This window comes from Mustela nivalis (genome assembly GCF_964662115.1).
Source record: "Mustela nivalis genome assembly, chromosome: 18".
Classification (NCBI taxonomy): domain Eukaryota; kingdom Metazoa; phylum Chordata; class Mammalia; order Carnivora; family Mustelidae; genus Mustela; species Mustela nivalis.
This window is the reverse complement of record NC_139037.1, coordinates 56,082,833-56,102,236: the sequence shown is the minus strand read 5'-3', so window position 1 is coordinate 56,102,236 and position 19,404 is coordinate 56,082,833. Positions and strand designations below refer to the sequence as shown.

Here is a 19,404-nt window from a genome sequence, read left to right as displayed (position 1 = left end):
GGCTCTGGTGAGTTTTTTTTGTTCTCTGAGCCTGTACCCCAGATCTCTGAAATGTTGGGACTACATACATGCCATTGGAGAACCCAGTGAATATTCTTTCCCTCCCTCTCTTCTTTCCTTTTCTTTCCCTTCCTCCCTCCCTCCGTTCTCCTCCCTCCCTCTTCACTCTTCCTTCCTTCCTTCCTTTCTTCCATCTTTTCCTTTTTTCTTTCTTGAGTTAATCATTTTCCATCACACCATTCATTGTTCCCAGTCCCTAACCATGACTATTTCGGATGCTACAAACAAAATCAGTGGCAATGTGAGACCAGTTCTCCATTCCTCTTATTTAAATCAGTTAATGTTTGTGGCAGATACTGGAGTTTCTGCTGTCAGGAAAGAGACCATCTGTCTCTTCCACCATTTTTATTTATTTATTTTTAAAGTGTTTCTTTTCTTTAAAAAAAAGATTTATTTATGAGAGAGAGAGAATCCTGATGTAGACTCTTCATAGAGAGTGGAACCTGATGCAGGTCTTGATCCCAGGACCTTGGGATCACGACATGAGTGGATACTGAGTCAGCTGCTCAACCAATTGAGCTGCCCAGGTGCCCCATGGGTAAATTTAGAAAAATGCTCTAGGTTCTAATGATCACTTCTCCCAAAGATCATGGAAAGTTATATTCCTGAATCTTCATGAGGTCATCAGAGGTGGTGGTAAGTATGTGCAGTGTTGGTGAGGAACCTTCTGGAGGTTCACCTGGAACCACTCCCTAAAGGCATGTCCAGGACACTCTGAGCAGGACCCAGAACACCCTACCCTCTCGAAGGGCTGTCATGGTCATCAGAGGGGACCCATTATTCCTTTCTTGCTCAACTGAATCGTTATTATGCTCCAAGGCACTCAACCAACTGTGATAAAATATTTTTCAGAATCAGAGGTGGTATCTAGCCAACAATGCTTGTAGAGTTGAGATGAGAAAAAGAAAAAGGAAAGGAAAAAACCCCCAAACACTTAAGGTCCTAAACCTACCAAAGGGCAGAAGTGACCTTAGAGTCTAGAGTTTTTATGTGAATCACAGGGAGACCCAAGAGAGAAATTACCCATGATTCTAGCAGAGAGAGGATTACATGGGTCTCTTTCTCTTCTGCAAAAGTGGCCCTGGGTTTGGACTCAGGTCTCCTTGTAAGGGCAGTTCTAGACCCAGTGGAAAATATATGTGCATTAATGTCACATAGACTAACTTTCAGCTTCTGGGTTTCCCACTTAGTAGTTGGGGACGTTAGTTACCATGTTTCAGAGCCACCCAGTCCACAGTGAGTACACTATAGACCTTTACCCTTCTCCAGACACTGTTGTGTTTGAGAGTTGAGTCATTGTAGGTAAGATGCATACATCTTCCTGAAACCCCGTGTATGAATTTGCAAGGGCTGCCGTAACAACAAACTCCAGACCGGGTGGTTTGGACAACAGAAATGTCTTTTCTCAGAGTTCTGGAGCCCAGAAGTCCATGGTCAAGGTGCTGGCAGATTTGATTTCTGGGTAAAGACTCTCTTTGTGACTTGTAAATGGCCCTTCCCCTGTGCTTGTATATAGAGAAAGAGATCTCTGGAGTCTCTTCTCATAAGGACACAAGCCCTATTGGCTTAAGTCCCAGATTTATCCCCTCACTTTAACCTTTATTACCTCCCTATGGGTTCTATCCCCCAGATTCAGTCACATTGGGAATTAGGGCATCTGTGTGTACATTTGCAGGGCTGGGAACCACAATTTAGCCCATAACAGCCTGATTCAGCTGTGCAAAATGAGCTCATTGGCCGCAGCTTGTCTGAACCAGGGGAAAATCTGAGATGATGGGCATCAATTGAAAGTCAACGTAACAAGCAAAGTTGTATCAGTTCCTAGAAAAGTTGAGTCATATCCATAGGCAGACAAATGATAACTTACCTTTAATCGGTAGCTCTCGTGGAGCTGAGAGTTTCCTGGACCCAGCCACATCCTACTTCTGCTGATGCTCTCTCTCTAATCCAAGCACCATGATTCCCCCAGCACAGCACACAGCTCCCTGACCAGGCTCCCTGCTCGGCAGCTCTGCACCCGCTCCATTCTCGCTACATAGTAGCTACAGCAAGGTGTGCTGCTGCTGCGATGAGTATCCCCCATGGCATCCATGAAACTTAGGGAAAAATGCCAAAGCCCCTGTTCCATCTGACCTCGGACTTTCCCCATTGCTCACCCAAACCAAGCAGCCTTCCTGCTATTTCTGCAGCTCCCCAAACACTGTGGGATCTCAGGCCTGTGGGATCTCATCGTGTGTCTGTCCTGCAGAAACACCATTCCTAGAAGACACAGGGCAGGACTTCTTCCTTCTCTTTCTTCTTCTTTTTTTTTTTTTTTTAGTTAAAAAAATATCATTTATTTATTTGACAGAGAGATCACAAGTAGGCAGAGAGGCAGGCAGAGAGAGAGACAGGGAAGCAGGCTCCCTGCTGAGCAGAGAGCCCAATGTGGGGCTCGACCCCAGGACCCTGAGATCATGACCTGAGCCGAAGGCAGAGGCTTAACCCACTGAGTCACCCAGGCGCCCTTTCCTTCTCTTTCTTCAGAGCTCTGTGAGTGTTTTAGAAACCCTGTTATTTATTTATTTATTTGAGAGAGAGTGAGCAAGAGAGAAAGCATGAAAGGGGCAGAGGGAAAGGGAGAAGGAGATACCCTGCAGAGCAGGGAGGCTGATGCAGGGCTTGATTCCACGACCCTGAGATAACTCTGTCTCTCGCTCTTCCCTGATGTAATCTTTTACACAGGGATTCTCTCTCCCTGGCCCAATTTCCAGCACTCACACCTGTGTTTAGATGCATATCCATTTCTATGCCTGTGCGTTTGTTTCTTTATTACATTTCTCCCGTCTGGATTGCAGACTCCAGAGGCCCTTCTCCAGTTCAATACCTTATCTCCAGTGCCCCACAGGCGGCGCATGCTCAGTAGCCATTGCTGAATGACAGATGAGAGCGCGCCTCCCGCGGGGTCTGCGGTGAGGGTTCTAGGAAATAAAACAGTGAGGCCAGAACGCGGCCCAGGCCACACGATCATGGCAGGGTGGTCGTTGTCACACTCGGAAAGGCGTTTCTCATGTTCATGCCAGACAGAGAGTAGAGGAGAAGGATCCTCCCAGATTTCCGATTTTTGAAAATTTCCGATTTTTAAAATTAATTATTTTATTAACATATAATGTATTATTTGCCCCAGGGGTACAGGTCTGTGAATCATCAGGCGTACACAACAGATTTCCGATTTTGAGGAGCAGAGAACAGATTTAAGGAAATTTGGACAAGGACGTCCAGCGAACATCTCTGGCTCCTTGCCCAAGGCAAGCAGTGCCTCCTTAGCGGGGCCAAATGGCCAATCGGTCAGCACGCCTTGATGTCCTCATGATCGCCCTGTGTGCGGAACATTGCAGGAAAAAGCATGCAGGTATGTATTTTGGACAGAAGCCCTTTGGTTGGGTGGAAAATACTGTGAATCTTCAAGTCAGGTGAGTCTGGGTTTGATTCCCACCTCTGTCCCAGAGAAGACCGTCACCATTAGTCGCTATTCATGTTAGGAACACAGCTGCTCAATGTCCAGCTGCTCGATTCTGCTCCTGGCTGTTTCACTTACTAGCTATGTGACCCGAATGCTTCGTGCCTCACTTTCCTGACGTGTAAGCTGGACATGACAATTGTGTCTAATTCATAGGAGTGTTGTATTACAAGCGTTGGTATGTGCAAAGCAATTTAAACAATCCTTGGCCTAGAGTAAGGAGGGCCCATGTAAGTGTGGGGTTTGACTGTGGCTGTCACCACCCCAGTTATTACTGGAAGTAATAACAAAGTTTTTATTTTAAAATGATCATTGTAGAGGGGCACCTGGGTGGCTCAGTGGGTTAAAACCTCTGCCTACTGCTCAGGTCATGATCCCAGGGTCTTGGGATTGAGCCCCACTTCGGGCTCTCTGCTCAGCGGGGAGCCTGCTTCCTCCTCTCTCTCTCTCTGCCTGCTTCTCTGCCTACTTGTGATATCTCTCTGTCAAATAAATAAAAATAAAATCTTTAACAAAAATAAAATAAAATAAAATGATCATTCTACAACCCAGACAAAACCTCTATCAGGTAAGCAATAGGTATGAACCTAATTTGTGGATGGAAAAACTGAGGCCCCCAAAAGTTAAGTGACTTGTCGGAAGTCTCACAGCTGGAAAAATGTGGAGTGGGTTTCACATTCGATAGAGTCTGATTCCAAAGGGCCCTAAGCTACTGTGTACCCTTTGGACAGAACCGACTAAGTTCAGGAAATCATGCTTTACTCCAAGCAGGTGGATGACCACTGAGGAGGAACTTAATTTAAACCTGGAGCTTCACCAGCGAGGGGCTCAAGCCTGACCCCTAGTAGATTCCTCAAGAAGAACATGTGAGGGTTTGCTTTCCTTCACTCCTCCACCAATATTTATAATGCTTTGACATTTTGATGATGGCCATCCCAACATGAATAAGACGACTTCTCAGTGGTTTTGACTTGAATTTCCATGGTTAGTGATGTTGAACACCTTTTTATACACCCACTGGCCATTTATATGTTTTCTTGGGAAAAACGTCGATTGGGGTCCTTTGCCCATTGGTACAGTCACTGTAGAAAACAGTATGGAGGATCTCCAAAAAGCTAAAAATTGAACTACCATATACTCCAGCAATCTTACTTCTAGGTCTCTATGCAAAAGAAATAATGTCACCACCCTGGAGAGGTATCTGCTCTCCCATGTTCATTGCAGCTTTGCTCACAATAGCCCAAATATGGAAGCAACCCAAGTGTCCATTGATGGATGAATGGATAAAGAAAATGTACATATAATGTACATATGTATAATGAACCATTATTCATCCTTTAAAAAGGCAGTCCTGTGATCTGTGACAACATGAATTAACCCAGAGGATATTATGTGAAACAAAACAAGTCACACACAGGAAAAAAAAGTATGATCACACTTATATCTAGAATCTAAAAAAGTTGAAGTCACAGAAACAGAGGAGAAGGGCAGTGAAAATGGGGAGATGCTGGTCAAAGGGTACAGTTGGAAGCCTTACTGTAAACCCAATCTGATTAAGACAGTAATCAAGACAATGCAATCAATATTAATGATGTAATAGACAAGTAGATCGATGGAACAGGATAGAATCTGGAAACAGACTCACATATATAGAGTCAGCTAATCTGGACAACGGAGCAAATGCAATTCAATGGACGCAAGGTAGTGTTTTCAAAAAATGGTGTGGGAGGGCGCCTGGGTGGCTCGGTGGGTTAAGCCCTCAGTGCCTTCGGCTCAGGTCATGATCCTAGAGTCTCAGGCTGCGAGCTCTACGGGGAGTCTGTTTCTCCCTCTGACCTCCCCTCTCATGCTCTCGCTCTCTCTCTCTCTCAAATAAATAAATAAATAAATAAATATAATGATGTTGAAACACCATGTTTGCAAAACATCCGTCTGCCAAAGGATGGTATCCAGGATATATGAAGAATTCTTACAACTCAGCAATTAGAAAACAAACAACCCAGTTTTAAAAAAAAAGAGCAAAAGATCTGCACAGATATCTCACTAAAGAAGATACACAGGTGACAATGAAGCTTATGGACAAATGATCAATATCACTGGTCACTAGGGGATTGCAAGTTAAAATAATGAAATGCCATCACATCCTAATTAAGATGGTTAAAATCCAAATACCAACACCACCAATGCTGGCAAGGATGTGGGGCGGCAGGAGCTCTCCTTCATTGTTGATGGGAATGCATGGTACAACCACTTTCGGAGACTGGCGGTCTCCTACAGAACTAAACTGGCTCCTACCATATGACCCGGTATGATCCAAATGAGTTGGAAGGGCACATCCAGGGGCATCTGGGTGGCTCAGTTGGTTAAGTGTTGGAATCTTGATCTCAGCTTGGGCTTGATGTGAGGGTTGTGATTTCAAGCACCACACTGGGAGCCTACTTAAAAAACAAAACAAAACAAAGCAAAAAACCCCAAACTCATGTCCACATAAGAACCTGCACACAGAGGTTTACAACAGTTTTATTCATAACTGCCAAAAATTGGGAGCAACCAATACGTCCATCAGCAGGTCAGTGGATAAATAAACCAGTACATCCAGACAATGGGATATTTATTATTAGTGATAAAATGAAATGAACTATCCCGAGCCACATAAAAACCACTGGGGAACCTTACATGCATATCGTGCATCGGAAGAAACCATTCCTAAAACGCTGCGTACTGTGTGGTTCCAACTATAAGGTATTCTGGGAAAGACATAGTGATGGCTACAGTGGTCCCCAGAGGAGAAATTCCACCCTAACTGGAAAGGAATCCCAGTGGATCAGAGAAAGAAGGTCACGAGCAGAGGACCTTGGAAGTGAAGAGACCTGAGTGGCTGATGGGGATGCTTTCTGTAGGACACGAAGGTAAACAGAAGGGAGAATGCCTTTGAGGGCTGGCTGATGAAAGAAAGGGAGGGGCACACTTTAGGGCACTATAAAATAAAACAGAACCCCAAAATAGAAGAAACCACAAACCATCCCACCACCGCGATCCCCACCTCCCCAGCAAAAAGCCATTCAGGAAAGAAACTGCCTCTCCCTGCATGGACAGCAGACGGCGCCCTTGAACTAAGAATCTTATAAACCATTAACCCCCTCTGAGGGTGAAAAGCAACAAGATAGCGATCTCTCCCTCCTGGCCCGCGCACCCCAGAAGCAAATGAACCAAGGGCGTGAAAGAGCCTCAAATTAATATTTGAAGATAGGAAAGACATTTTGAATTAGAAATTTGAAAAGCTAAAATGAATTTTTAAAAATGAGGGGGGAAAATGGAACAAGCTGGAAATGGAGAAAAAGAAATTAAAATGTCCAAAGTGAAAACTAAATTAAAATGTGGCCAAGGTACAGTAGATCTAAGTGCAGACTCAAGAAGGGGAATTAAGAAAAGCACTGCAGGGATGCCTGGGTGGCTCAGTGGGTTAAGCCTCTGCCTCTGGCTCAGGTCATGATCCCGGGGGTTTGGGATTGAGTCCCACATCAGGCTCCTTCCTGCTTCCCTCTCTGCTTGCCTTTCCCTGTGCTTGTGTTCTCTCTCTGTCTCTCTCTGACAAATAAATAAATAAAATCCTAAAAAGAAAAAAAAAAAAAACCAAAAACCCTACAACATCCACAAGGATGAAAACAAGATAAAAATGTAAAGGGAGTTATAGAGAGTGTGATCGAGATAAAGGAGCTTATGATGTGTGTCCCTGAACAAGAACATCAAGACAAAAGGGGAAAAAATAATATTTGAGACATAACCTAAGAAAATTATGCCAAGATAAAAGAAGACCAGAAGCTACCTATTAAAAGGATCCACCAGGGGGTTGTGAAGATAATTATCCAAACTGTATCACTCCCAGGACCTGAGGAAGTAATTGCAAGGTGTGTTAGTATGGCACTGAGCCAAGAGTGAAGTGAACTTAAGTGAGGACTCTTGTCTTACGTTTCTAGAAACTTCCACTTGAATTACTGGACTCCAGTGGCGGTCCGAGTCCTTGAAAATTTATCTCTACTTGGAACCAGTATTCAGGAGACCCAGGAAAGTTTATATATTTCCCTTTCTCCTGGACACTAAACACTGTGCCCCATTGGGGAAGTCTCCCAAGAAGGCTGAGAGTGTATGCCTCTGGTGCCCGCTTCACAGTCGTCCGGACTCCCAATCATTCAAGGGGCATCAAGGCTGTGGACTAATTCATGCTTGGAAATCTGGTAGGAGGTTGGCTCTGGCTCTTCCATGTAACATGCATAGCAAGCTGATTTTCAACTGATTTTCTTTCTTAAAAAACCCCTATGATCCATTTATCACCACTTGATGTCTCTCTGGCCAACCATTCCCTAGGATCTGATTAGTAAGTAATTCCTGATGCCTAGAATAATAACCAAAATCACTGTGCACCTTAAGGACTAATTGCCAACACCCCCTGGCTCGGTCGCAGTGCGTTCTATGGCTCTCCCGTTACAAATAAGCCCATTTCAAAGACTAGAAAGATAAGTCACCAACATTCTTTTTGGGGTTCCTGTTTCTTATGAAAGATTATGAGGAGTCTTTTGGGTCCATAAAGACAGTGCTTCCAAACTCTTTTTTAGGGGACGCCATGACCTACAGGAATAATACATTTGAAAATATGATTTGACACATATTCGTGTATATGTTTTTTTATTGAATTATATTGACACACAGCACTGTTTCGGGTGAGCAATGGAATGATTTGACATTACGTTCACTGTGAAATGATTACCACCGTCTGGTCACCATCTGTTACCATAAAAAGTTACAAAACATTCTTTTCCTTGGGATGAGAACTTGCAAGATTCACTCTTCCAGCAACCTTCAGATATGCACAACAACACCGCAGACTACAGTCACCATGCTTGACATCACATCCCTGGGACTTATCCATGTATATATGTGTAGATAGGCATCCGTTTCTATTTATAAAATCACCTTAAAATATTAGAAATATTATATTGGGTACACATGTTATACTCTGTGATTTCCCCTCCAATTCTGTGGCATTTTAATTATTTTTTAAATGTATTTTTTATCTTAATTTTTTAATTTTATTTTTTAAAAGATTTTACTTATTTATTTTATAGAGACACAGTGAGAGAAGGAACACATGCAGGGGGAGTGGGAGAGGGAGAAGCAGGTTTCCCACTGTGCAGGGAGCCTGATGTGGGGCTCAATCCCAGGAACCTGGGATCATGACCTGAGCCCAAGGCAGATGCTTAACGACTGAGCCACCCAGGCGCCCCAGAATGTAGGTTTTCATATCAAAACCTCATCATCCACCATCCATAGCCAAAACCCCATTATTAACAGCCGGATTACCTTCAACTCATATCTCAGGAAGAAAGAAAAAAAAAAAAAAAGCCTTATAAGGAGGGTCCTAGCTTCTCCTTTCACAAAAGAAACTGAAGATTACTTCCCAGGAGAATGATTAGACCTTTTCATGCCCTTCCCCAAAAATCTCACCATCAGTCACAGTATTTCCAAATCTTGTCTTTGTTATAATGCTGGGTCAGGGAACACCATTTTTTCCCAAAGGCATCCCCATCTTCAGTACATTCCCGGTAGATCATGTGTCTGTACCAGAAGGGAAACACGCATTTTGCAAAGTCTACAGAGGAGGGAAGCAATCAGAATAAGAAATCTTTCTATTTTGTTATTTCTTCTTTGCCATGTCTCTCATGCACACATGTCTGTGCCCCCCCCCCAACCCTTCCCCCGCATTCAGCACCGTCTGCTTGGCAATATTGGTGGGAGATTGAGGTTTTGCTAAAAGTTTGCTTTCAAGGTCATGTGTTTGAAGCTCTCATAATGTCCTTGGTGCAATGTGATTTGCATACTGTCAGAGACCTACCTGCACAGATCTCCTTTTCACAGTGTCATTGACCGTGGAGTCCTCGTACAGCGCCCTCTTGTGGATCCTATTGAACAAATATCACCCAACCTCCCTGCCGTATTCAGAGACCGGACACTCACCGTCTTCAGAGCAGTATTTCCAATAGCCTTGGTAAGTCTCATTTAGGGAACACCACTTGTGTTTCGTCTTGAGCTTGATGCAGTCATAGAATATTCCATTTTTGTAATGGAATGGAAAGAAACATTTGCCATCTGGAGAAAACAAAAATTCTTGGTCTTTCTCTGGGAGTGTTACTTGGGATGTTACAAACTTACTTTTTTTTCTTAATATATTATCGGTCCATTTGATCGATCTCAATTTGACATAGAGAGAGAATGGGAGAGAGCATGAGAAGGGGAAGGTCAGAGGGACAAGCAGGCTTCCTGCTGAACAGGGAGCCGGATGTGGGACTTGATCCCAGTACCCTGGGATCATGACCTGAGCTGAAGGCAGTCGCTTAACTAACTGAGGCACCCAGGCGCCCTACAAATTGACTTTTGTCTTCCCCTGGTTGCACTGAAGTGAGAGCTGCTCCCTGGGGTCCTGTTGAATACTGAGTCACTTAACACTTTTCTCCATGGTATAAACACTCTTGATATATTTTGCTTAGCATTTGGCCCCAGTTCCCGAAAACTCTCCTAAGCTTAGAAACATAAATGTGAGACTTATCTATTGAACAATTTCCCCTCCATCTCTTTTCTTCACCTTATTACACACACACACACACACACACACACACACACACACACACACAGTATATAGCCTAGTTTGTATCTATTCAGTTTTCTCCACGCCTATATGGACATAACGTGTATACGGACATTACGTATACACACCTGTACATCCCACAACACACACACAGGATACATACTATACATGGGCTCTCTGCACAGAGTTTTTGCTCCCTAGTAAAATGAATCATACTTTATACCCGTAACTTGTTTCTAACTTAGCTTATCAAAAAAATCCTTCCCAATGTATCTTTTTCCCCCCCGCTCCTGGCTCCATTTAAGACAGTGTTCAGAACTTTCTCTAGAATTGAACTCATCATCTTTCTCTCTCACTTATATTCTTCCTCCGTGAAGGGCATCTCTATCCACCCACCTGAGCCAAAAAAAAAAACTTACCCCATGTATCCTTTTAACATTTGTAGCTCTAACTCCTTTCTAATGTCAATTCATATTCTGTGATACGGATTTTGCCAAATTGACTCAACATTTCCTGTATTCAGATTGTTTTCCCTCTCTGCAAAGCCGAAGCAAACTTTTCATGTATGTAAATTCTTATGTACTGAAGCATTTATTTCTACAGAATGGAATCCCAAAAGTAAGATTCTTAGGTTAACGCACATATGAACTGTTAATGTTATTGGGTATTGCTTTCTCAAAGGACAGTAGCAATTCATGTTTCCTACCAATGTGCCCTTTTACCTGGATTTTCTTCACCCTGAAGTATTTATACAATCTTAAGGTGTATACCTTTTTATCTTTTAAAAGATTTTATTTACTTATTTGACAGACAGAGATCACAAGTAGGCAGAGAGGCAGGCAGAGAGAGGGGAGAAAGCAGGCTCCCTGCCAAGCAGAGAGCCCGATGCGGGGCTGGATCCCAGGACCCTGAGATCATGACCTGAGCTGAAGGCAGAGGCTTTAACCCACTGAGCCACCCAGGCCCCAGGTGTATACCTTTAAAACAGATTATTCCTGTATTGCTTTAAAATAGATGATACAAAGTAGAATGACCAGGGTCTGAAGCCAGCAAGCATTAGAAAAGATTATTTATTATTACTATTTGATGCATTCTTGGCTGATATGCTATTTATATTACTATGGTTATGGTTTGTTTAAATATCTGATAATACAAGGTGTTTCTCCAACGCTCCCCCCCCCATAATATTCCTAATTACTATTGGACATTTTTCCCATGTGAATTTTAAAATTAGGTATTTTCTGGTTTATTGGCAGAAATTAAAGAGTAGTGCTGGTAAAGATCAGGGTGACTCTTATTTCTTGTTTTTCTTTATCTGTTTACAAATTCCTTTTATCAAATTTACAAAAAGAGAGAAAACATTTTATCAGGAAAAAACCCACTGATCTCCCCATTTTTACAAAATTAAAAGAAAATATCCTTTAATCACAAAAGTTTTCTGATCATCTTACCTTTGACTTCTGGAAAGTGAATTATAGTTTCTGAAAAAGAAAATTGGAAGCCGATGTTTATTTCACTATTCTTATTTCTTCCAACCCAGAACATGGCATGATCTGTCATTTAGAACTCGCTTTATGTTCTTCAATATGATTTTATCATTTACTTATTTAAGTCCTGGACATTTCTTTTTTTCTTTTTTAAGATTTTATTTATTTATTTATTTAACAGACAGAGATCACAAGTAAGCAGAGAGGCAGGCAGAGAGAGAGGAGGAAGCAGGCTCACCGATGAGCAGAGAGCCCGGCGCGGGGCCGATCCCGGGACCCTGAGATCACGACCAGAGCTGAAGGCAGAGGCCTTAACCCACTGAGCCACCCAGGCGCCCCAGTCCTGGACATTTCTTGCTGATTTAACCCCAAAGTGTTTTTTGTCACTGACATAAAATAGAATGATTTTCTTTTCTATGAGTGTCTACTGGGTTCTTACCAGTATAGGGAAAAACAACTGGTTGTTACATGTTTATCTTATATCTAGCCACACATCCAGATTCTCTTATTTTTAAAAAATTTCTTATTAAGTTTCATTTTAATTTTCATATAGTTCAGATTTTCTTATTGAAGCTAGGAACATTTACTAGTTTTCCTAGGGCTTTTTGAAGTATGTAATCATACAATTATACTTCTTATTTTCTCTGCTTAATGGGTTATTTCTTTTTTGCAATATCACCTGCCTTAGGGCCCCTCCACCCCTGACAATGTTAACTAGTACTGGTCACAATCGATACATCCGTGCAGACGGAGTGATATTTGGGTTAAGAATGTTCATTTCAGGGGCGCCTGGGTGGCTCAGTGGGTTAAAGCCTCTGCCTTCAGCTCAGGTCATGATCCCGGGATCCTGGGATCGAGTCCCCCATCGGGCTCTCTGCACGGCAGGGAGCCTGCTTCCCCCTCTCTCTCTGTCTGCCTCTCTGCCTACTTGTGATCTCTGTCAAGTAAATAAATAAAATCTTTTTTTTTTTTAAAAAAGAATGTTCATTTCAGCACAGCTGATAATAACCCCTCAGATAGAGATCAATCCCAAAATACCAATCAGTAAGGGAATTTAAAAATAAAATATTATTATTTTTTATTTGAAAGAGAGAGAGAGCAGGAGCAGGGGGAGGAGCAGAGGGAGAGGGACAAGCAGACTCTGCGCTGAGTGCGGAGCCAGAAGAGGAGCTCAGTCCCACAACCCTGAGATCACAACCTGAGCTGAGATCACAACCTGAGCTGAAATCAAGAGTCAGACGCTTGACCTCCTGAGCCCCTCAGGCGCCCCTTCAATACATAGCTTTATAATACTGCAGACATTAACAAAGAGGAACATATAAATAGATATGAAAACATTTGCACTTCATCTTTAGGTGACAAAAGGCATTTTCTATTTCATTATGTTCTATAAGACTCTGTTTTTACAAAAAAGAAAAGCCCATTATGGAGTTGTATGAGATGATACATTCGGTCACTCAAAAATATTAACAGTAAAATTGACAGTAGCATTATAATTGCTTTCTTCTTCTTTTTCCTTATCTATTCTTTTTAAAGAATTATTTATTTGAGGAGAGCCTGGGTGGCTCAGTGGGTTAAAGCCTCTGCTTCAACTCAGGTCATGATCCCAGGGTCCTGGGATTGGGTCCCTGCATTGGGCTCTCTGCTCAGCAGGGAGCCTGCTTCCCTCTCTCTCTGCCTGCCTCTCTGCCTGCTTGTGATCTCTGTCTGTCAAATAAATAAATAAATAAATAATATTTTTAAAAAGTTATTTATTTGACAGAGAGAGAGAGAGAGAGCACAAGCAGGGTGAGGAGCAGAGGGAGAGGGAGATGCAGGCTTCCCCCTGAGCAGGGACCCCAATGTGGGGCTTGATCCCAGGACCCTGTGGTTATAACCTAAGCCCAAGGCAGATGCCTAACTGACTGAGCAGCCCAGGCTCCCCTTTCTTTAACTATTCTTAACATAGATTGTACGTAATCTTACATATGAGGACATAAAATACGATTTCTTGCCAGGAAAAGGAGCATAATATTGAACGACTTTATATTTTATTGCCAAATTTAAAAAACAACTCTAAGAGTTTTTATCAACTCACCTACAGCTGGAGGATCATCATCTGAAAGACACAATTTTATTTTTAAATTAATCTCTCCACCCAACATGAGACTTGAACTTACAACCCAGAGATCAAGAGTTACACCTTCCACCGACTAAGCCAGGCGGGTGCCCCGAAAGACACAAATTTTAGCAAATACTTATTTCACTAGATTTAACCTTTAGACTAGAATGAAATGCAAATATTTTCCTAAATTATAATCCAGTAAGGATAATATTTTGAAGGAGCTGCGTCAGAATTTCAGTGGTGCTTTCTTTCAGTAGTGTAATTGTGGGTGATTTGTAATTTTTCCTTTTGTTTTAACTGTATTTTCTGGGGCTCCATGTTATCACATGGTACCTGTTTTATTTCGGTGATAAAGGATTTCTCTCCTCACAGTAATCATTATTATTTTCTCCCCAATGAGATGGAAGACTCTTTCAAATTCGCAATCGATTTTCGCAAACAGTAGAGAACTTACATCCACTAAAAATGGCTCCGGAATTCAAGTTTAGGAGACTCTGATGTCTTGCAAGTATTGAAATGCCAAGAAACCTCCCAGAAAGGGCTAAGGCATTTCATCATAAATGGCCTGTCCTTTGCTTGCAGATCTTCAACGCTCTTCTCTGAGACTGAAAGAGACAGGATCTTGATGGCTATGTTTTTGCCTATAAATGTCGAACTGGCAACTGGTACTGAACATGAAGCACTCCCCCACCCCCCAGAGCAGGAAGCACAACGTGAAGAAGACATTTAGAAATGACTTACTTTTTCACCCTTACAAGTAGGAAGGATTCCAGGGGGAGGACACGTTCAGAATGTAAACTGATGGTGCAGAGGTGTAGCTAAAGAAGTACACTTTCTCTTAAAAAAAAAAAAAATAGAGGGTGCCTGGGTGGCTCAGTGGGTTGGGCTTCTGCATTCCGCTGGGGTCGGGTCGTGATCTCCGGGTCCTGGGATTGAGTCCTGCTTGGGGCTATCTGCTAGGTGGGGAGCCTGCTTCCTCCTCTCTCTCTGCCTGCCTCTCTGCCTACTTGTGATCTCTGTCAAATAAATAAATAAAATCTTTTTTTTTTTTAATTTATTTGTCAGAGAGAGAGAGATCGAGCACAGGCAGACAGAGAGGCAGGCAGAGGCAGTGGGAGAAGCAGGCTCCCTGTGGAGCAAGGAGCCTGATGCGGTACTCGATCCCAGGACGCTGGGATCACGACCTGAGCCGACGGCAGCTGCTCAACCAACTGAGCCACCCAGGCGTCCCTAAATAAATAAAATCTTAAAAAAAAAAAAAAGAAATACACTTTCTCAGACTCTTTAGCTCCTTCATCCCCAGCTAACTGTGTGACTTTGGATCCATGACTCGACATCTCTGTGTGTCAGATCCCTTTCTACAAAACGAGGGCCATAACTGTACCTACCTCATGGGATTTTATGAGAAACGTACTTATTACACATATCAAGTCCTCAGCATATGATTCTTTTTTTTTTTAAGGGAGAACTCTTCTTTATTATTATTATTATTTTAAATTTTTTCAATTTATTTATTTTCAGAAGAACAGTATTCATTATTTTTTCACCACACCCAGTGTTCCATGCAATCCGTGCCCTCTATTATACCCACCACCTGGTACCCCAACCTCCCACACCCCCACCACTTCAAACCCCTCAGATTGTTTTTCAGAGTCCATAGTCTCTCGTGATTCACCTCCCCTTCCAATTTACCCCAACTCCCTTCTCCTTTCTAACACCCCTTGTCCACCATGATATTTGTTATGCTCCACAAATAAGTGAAACCATGTGATAATTGACTTTCTCTGCTTGACTTATTTCACTCAGCATAATCTCTTCCAGTCCTGTCCATGTTGCTACAAAAGTTGGGCATTCATCGTTTCTGATGGAGGCATAATACTCCATAGTGTATATGGACCACATCTTCCTTATCCATTCGTCCGTTGAAGGGCATCTTGGTTCTTTCCATAGTTTGGCGACCGTGGCCATTGCTGCTATAAACATTGGGGTACAGATGGCCCTTCTTTTCACGACATCTGTATCCTTGGGGTAAATACCCAGGAGTGTAATTGCAGGGTCATAGGGAAGCTCTATTTTTATTTCTTGAGGAATCTCCACACTGTTCTCCAAAGTGGCTGCACCAACTTGCATTCCCACCAACAGTGTAAGAGGGCTCCCCTTTCTCCACATCCTCTCCAACACATGTTGTTTCCTGTCTTGTTAATTTTGGCCATTCTAACTGGTGTAAGGTGATATCTCAATGTGGTTTTAATTAGAATCTCCCTGATGGCTAATGATGATGAACATTTTTTCATGTGTCTGATAGCCATTTGTATATCTTGATTGGAGAAGTGTCTGTTCATATCTTCTGCCCATTTTTTGATATCTTTGCCTGTTTCGTGTGGGTTGAGTTTGAGGAGTTCATTATAGATCCTGGATATCAACCTTTTGTCTGTACTGTCATTTGCAAATATCTTCTCCCATTATTATTATTTTTAAAGATTTTATTTATTTATTTGACAGGCAGAGATCACAAGTAGGCAGAAAGGCAGGCAGAGAGAGAGAGGGGGAAGCAGGCTCCCCGCTGAGCAGAGAGCCCAATGCAGGGCTCAATCCCAGGACCCTGAGACCATGACCTGAGCCAAAGACAGAGGCTTTAACCCACTGAGCCACCCAGGTGCCCTTAGCATATGATTCTGCTTCACCCTAGAAATTCTGTCTGCCATCCACAGGGGTGCAGCATAGACAATTCTTCTGAGTATGTGGGAATATTTCCATAATACAGTGAGTTAAAGGTTTTTAAAAGGAAACCTGACCTAACCATGATGGCAAAGAATTACAGAGTGCACATGCTGGGGAGGGGATATAAAACAGCATGGCTGCTCTGGAAAACAGCACGGAGGTTGCTCAAAAAAATTAAAAATAGAACTACCATGGGACCTGGCAATCCCACCTCTGGGTATTTACCCAAAAGCTTTGAAATCTGGATCTTGAAGAGCTTTCTGTATTCTCACGCTCACTGAATCCTAATAGCCAGGACGGGAGAACCACCCGAAAGTCCATCCCCGGACGGGTGGACAGTGGATCAGGAGAAGGCAGTCTCTGCGTGCCGCGGAAATTAATTAGAGAGAAATACACTCATTAAATAAATAAATAAATTGTATCCAAAGAGAAGGAACTCCTGCCGTAGGCAACAACAGGGATGGACGTGGAGGACCTCAGGCTAAAGGAAATAAGCCAGAGGCAGAAGGACAAAACTTCACATGAGGTATCCAAAATAGACGCACTCCGTGAATGTTGTTAGCAGTTAAATCCAAACACTTATACTGTGTCTCTAATACCTGCTGGTGCTAGGTATTAATAATAATAATAATAATAATAATAACCTGGCATCCTCCCAGCATCCGTCGGGGAGGGGGCAGCAAGAAACATTCTCCTGTGTCGGGTGTGGGAACGCAGAGCTTGGCCCGAGGTCACGGAAGAAACTCAGGGTGGAGTCAGAGAGGCCAGGTTGGGGCTGGACATGGGAGCCCCTGCTGGAGGGAGGTGGGACAGAGGTGGCCAGGAGGCTGCTCAGCTCTGGGCCGGTGGGGTCCCGCCGGGAGCACTGGGCTATCATTCTCCTGCCCTCCGGTCCCATTGCTTTTGCAATGCAAGATTTGTATTTTAGCACAAGCGTTTGCTGACATTCAGCTGTGGGCCGACGGGCAGTGTTTCCCCCAGGAGCATGAAATGGTAACAGGCAGCAGGTGAAAACTCCAGAATTTGGGGGTTCATGCTGCATGTCAGGGGCTGCCCGTCCGGATGGTCCTCCTGTAAGGGACCCCCCTGTCGTGTCATCCCTGAGTGCGCCCCAAAAGCTCGTAACCATGGAAACGTTACCCACGCACACCGCCAGCGTCTAGTCCTAGAACGGGATCACTCAGCTGGACCCTCTGTGAAGTCTTGCCAGGTCAGTCGTATCTCCAGGCTTGCCCGAGGCATGAAGGCGGTTGGGGTCACACAACTCATCTGTCTCCTCTCCGTCTCCTCACCCGCCAGTGGGCTCACAGGTGTAGTCACTCTTGCCACTTACTGTCTACACCGTGTGCCCCCGGCGCGATTCCAAGCCTCCTACCTCTTTGCTTCTAAAATGCTAAAATCCAATGCTTTCATGTTCTGTCTCCGGGAGCAGAATGCCCCTTATTCTCGAAGGCATCTTACTGCCCGCAGGCCGGGTGGCTGGCCCCCAGAGATGACAATGGGGCCCTCTTCACCTCGGGGGAGCAGACACTTGTGTGGGGAGACAGACAATGTGAATGAGCAACATTTCCAAAGACTCAGAAGTGCGTTGAGCACCACGTAAGTGGAAAGACCGTGCCTGGGCCCTGTGGGTCTTCATTCACCGAGACTGGGCAGCATCGAGAGAGCGTCACATGGGAAAATGTGACCTTCCTACTTCAGGAGGCCAGGCACTGAAAGTGGAGAAATTTTAGGACTATCTTAACCAGCTTCTGACCCTTATACTTTCTTTTCTTTTCTTTTTTAACATACATACAAAAGTGGTATCTCATGAAAAAAATCAATGTCCTAGACAAAAGTATTATTGTTCCATAAGCACAAAAAGAACATTCTAACACGTAAGAAATTAGTGGTCACAGCCACACTAAGAACCTCTCTCTCTCTTTTTTTTTTTTTTTAAAGACGTTTATCCACACTGTATTCGATTTACTTTTCAATGCAAACGTGTCCTGGCGGATACTTCCACGTAGGACCTGCGAGACCATCATTTTGAAAAAATTTCACAAAATAACTGTTTTCCCAGGTCTGCGTGACGCCCCCACCAGATGTGTAGGAAATGCTTCTGTGATGAAATTCCCTTCTTATATGGTCATCCGCAATCGCTGAAGGCCACACGATTTGGTAAAGGACTAAAACAGACTTGCCAAAACTCAGTTCCATCTTCAAAGCCTCGAATAAAGCATTTAAAATATGGTAGGGGAGATGGGAGACACGCGGTTATGAAGGAACACGACTCTGCCAATGAGCTCGTCCAGCTTGCCTTCCGATTCTTTCATTTTTTATTAGTCAAACCTTCTTATATTTGTGTGTGTTTTTAGTATTTTTATTTTTTTAAATATGTTATTTATTTATTTGACAGACAGAGATCACAAGTAGGCAGAGAGGCAGGCAGAGAGAGGAAGGGAAGCAGGCTCCCCGCTGAGCAGGGAGCCCGATGCAGGACTCGATCCCAGGACCCTGAGACCATGGCCTGAGCCGAACACGGAGGCTTAACCCACGAAGCCACCCAGGCGCCCCAAGACTCGAGTTTTCAATGCTCACCCCCGACGTGTCACATCGCAACTCACCCTCATAGTCAGGACAGACCACACGGTGAAATCCACAGACCCAGAGCAACAGGAACCCCACCGGCAAGGCCATGCTGCTCCTCTCAGAAACTGCTGGTCGACTTGCGACTTGCTCATCCTCAGGGCTTTATAGCCAACACCGCGCTGCCTCCTCCTTCCTACTTCACTTCCCTCCTCCCTCCTCCCCTCCCTCCTTCCCCCAGGCTCCTCCTTCTCTCCTCCCCTCCCTTCTCGTAGGGCTCTTTCTCCCTCTCAGCTCCCCTTCCTCCTCCTGCTTTTCTTTTCTT

General features: G+C 43.7%; 1 protein-coding gene across 1 annotated transcript; it reads right to left on the bottom strand.

The window, feature by feature from the left end:
* Positions 1–9,063: 9,063 nt before the first annotated feature.
* On the bottom strand, positions 9,064–19,190 carry BSPH1 (binder of sperm protein homolog 1; the record flags this gene model as incomplete). The annotated part of the gene is made up of 3 exons (XM_082711151.1): positions 9,064–9,206; positions 9,572–9,703; positions 19,118–19,190. The coding sequence occupies 3 exons, from the start codon at positions 19,188–19,190 to the stop codon at positions 9,064–9,066; spliced, it is 348 nt and encodes a 115-aa protein (XP_082567277.1).
* Between the last annotated feature and the right edge of the window lie 214 nt (positions 19,191–19,404).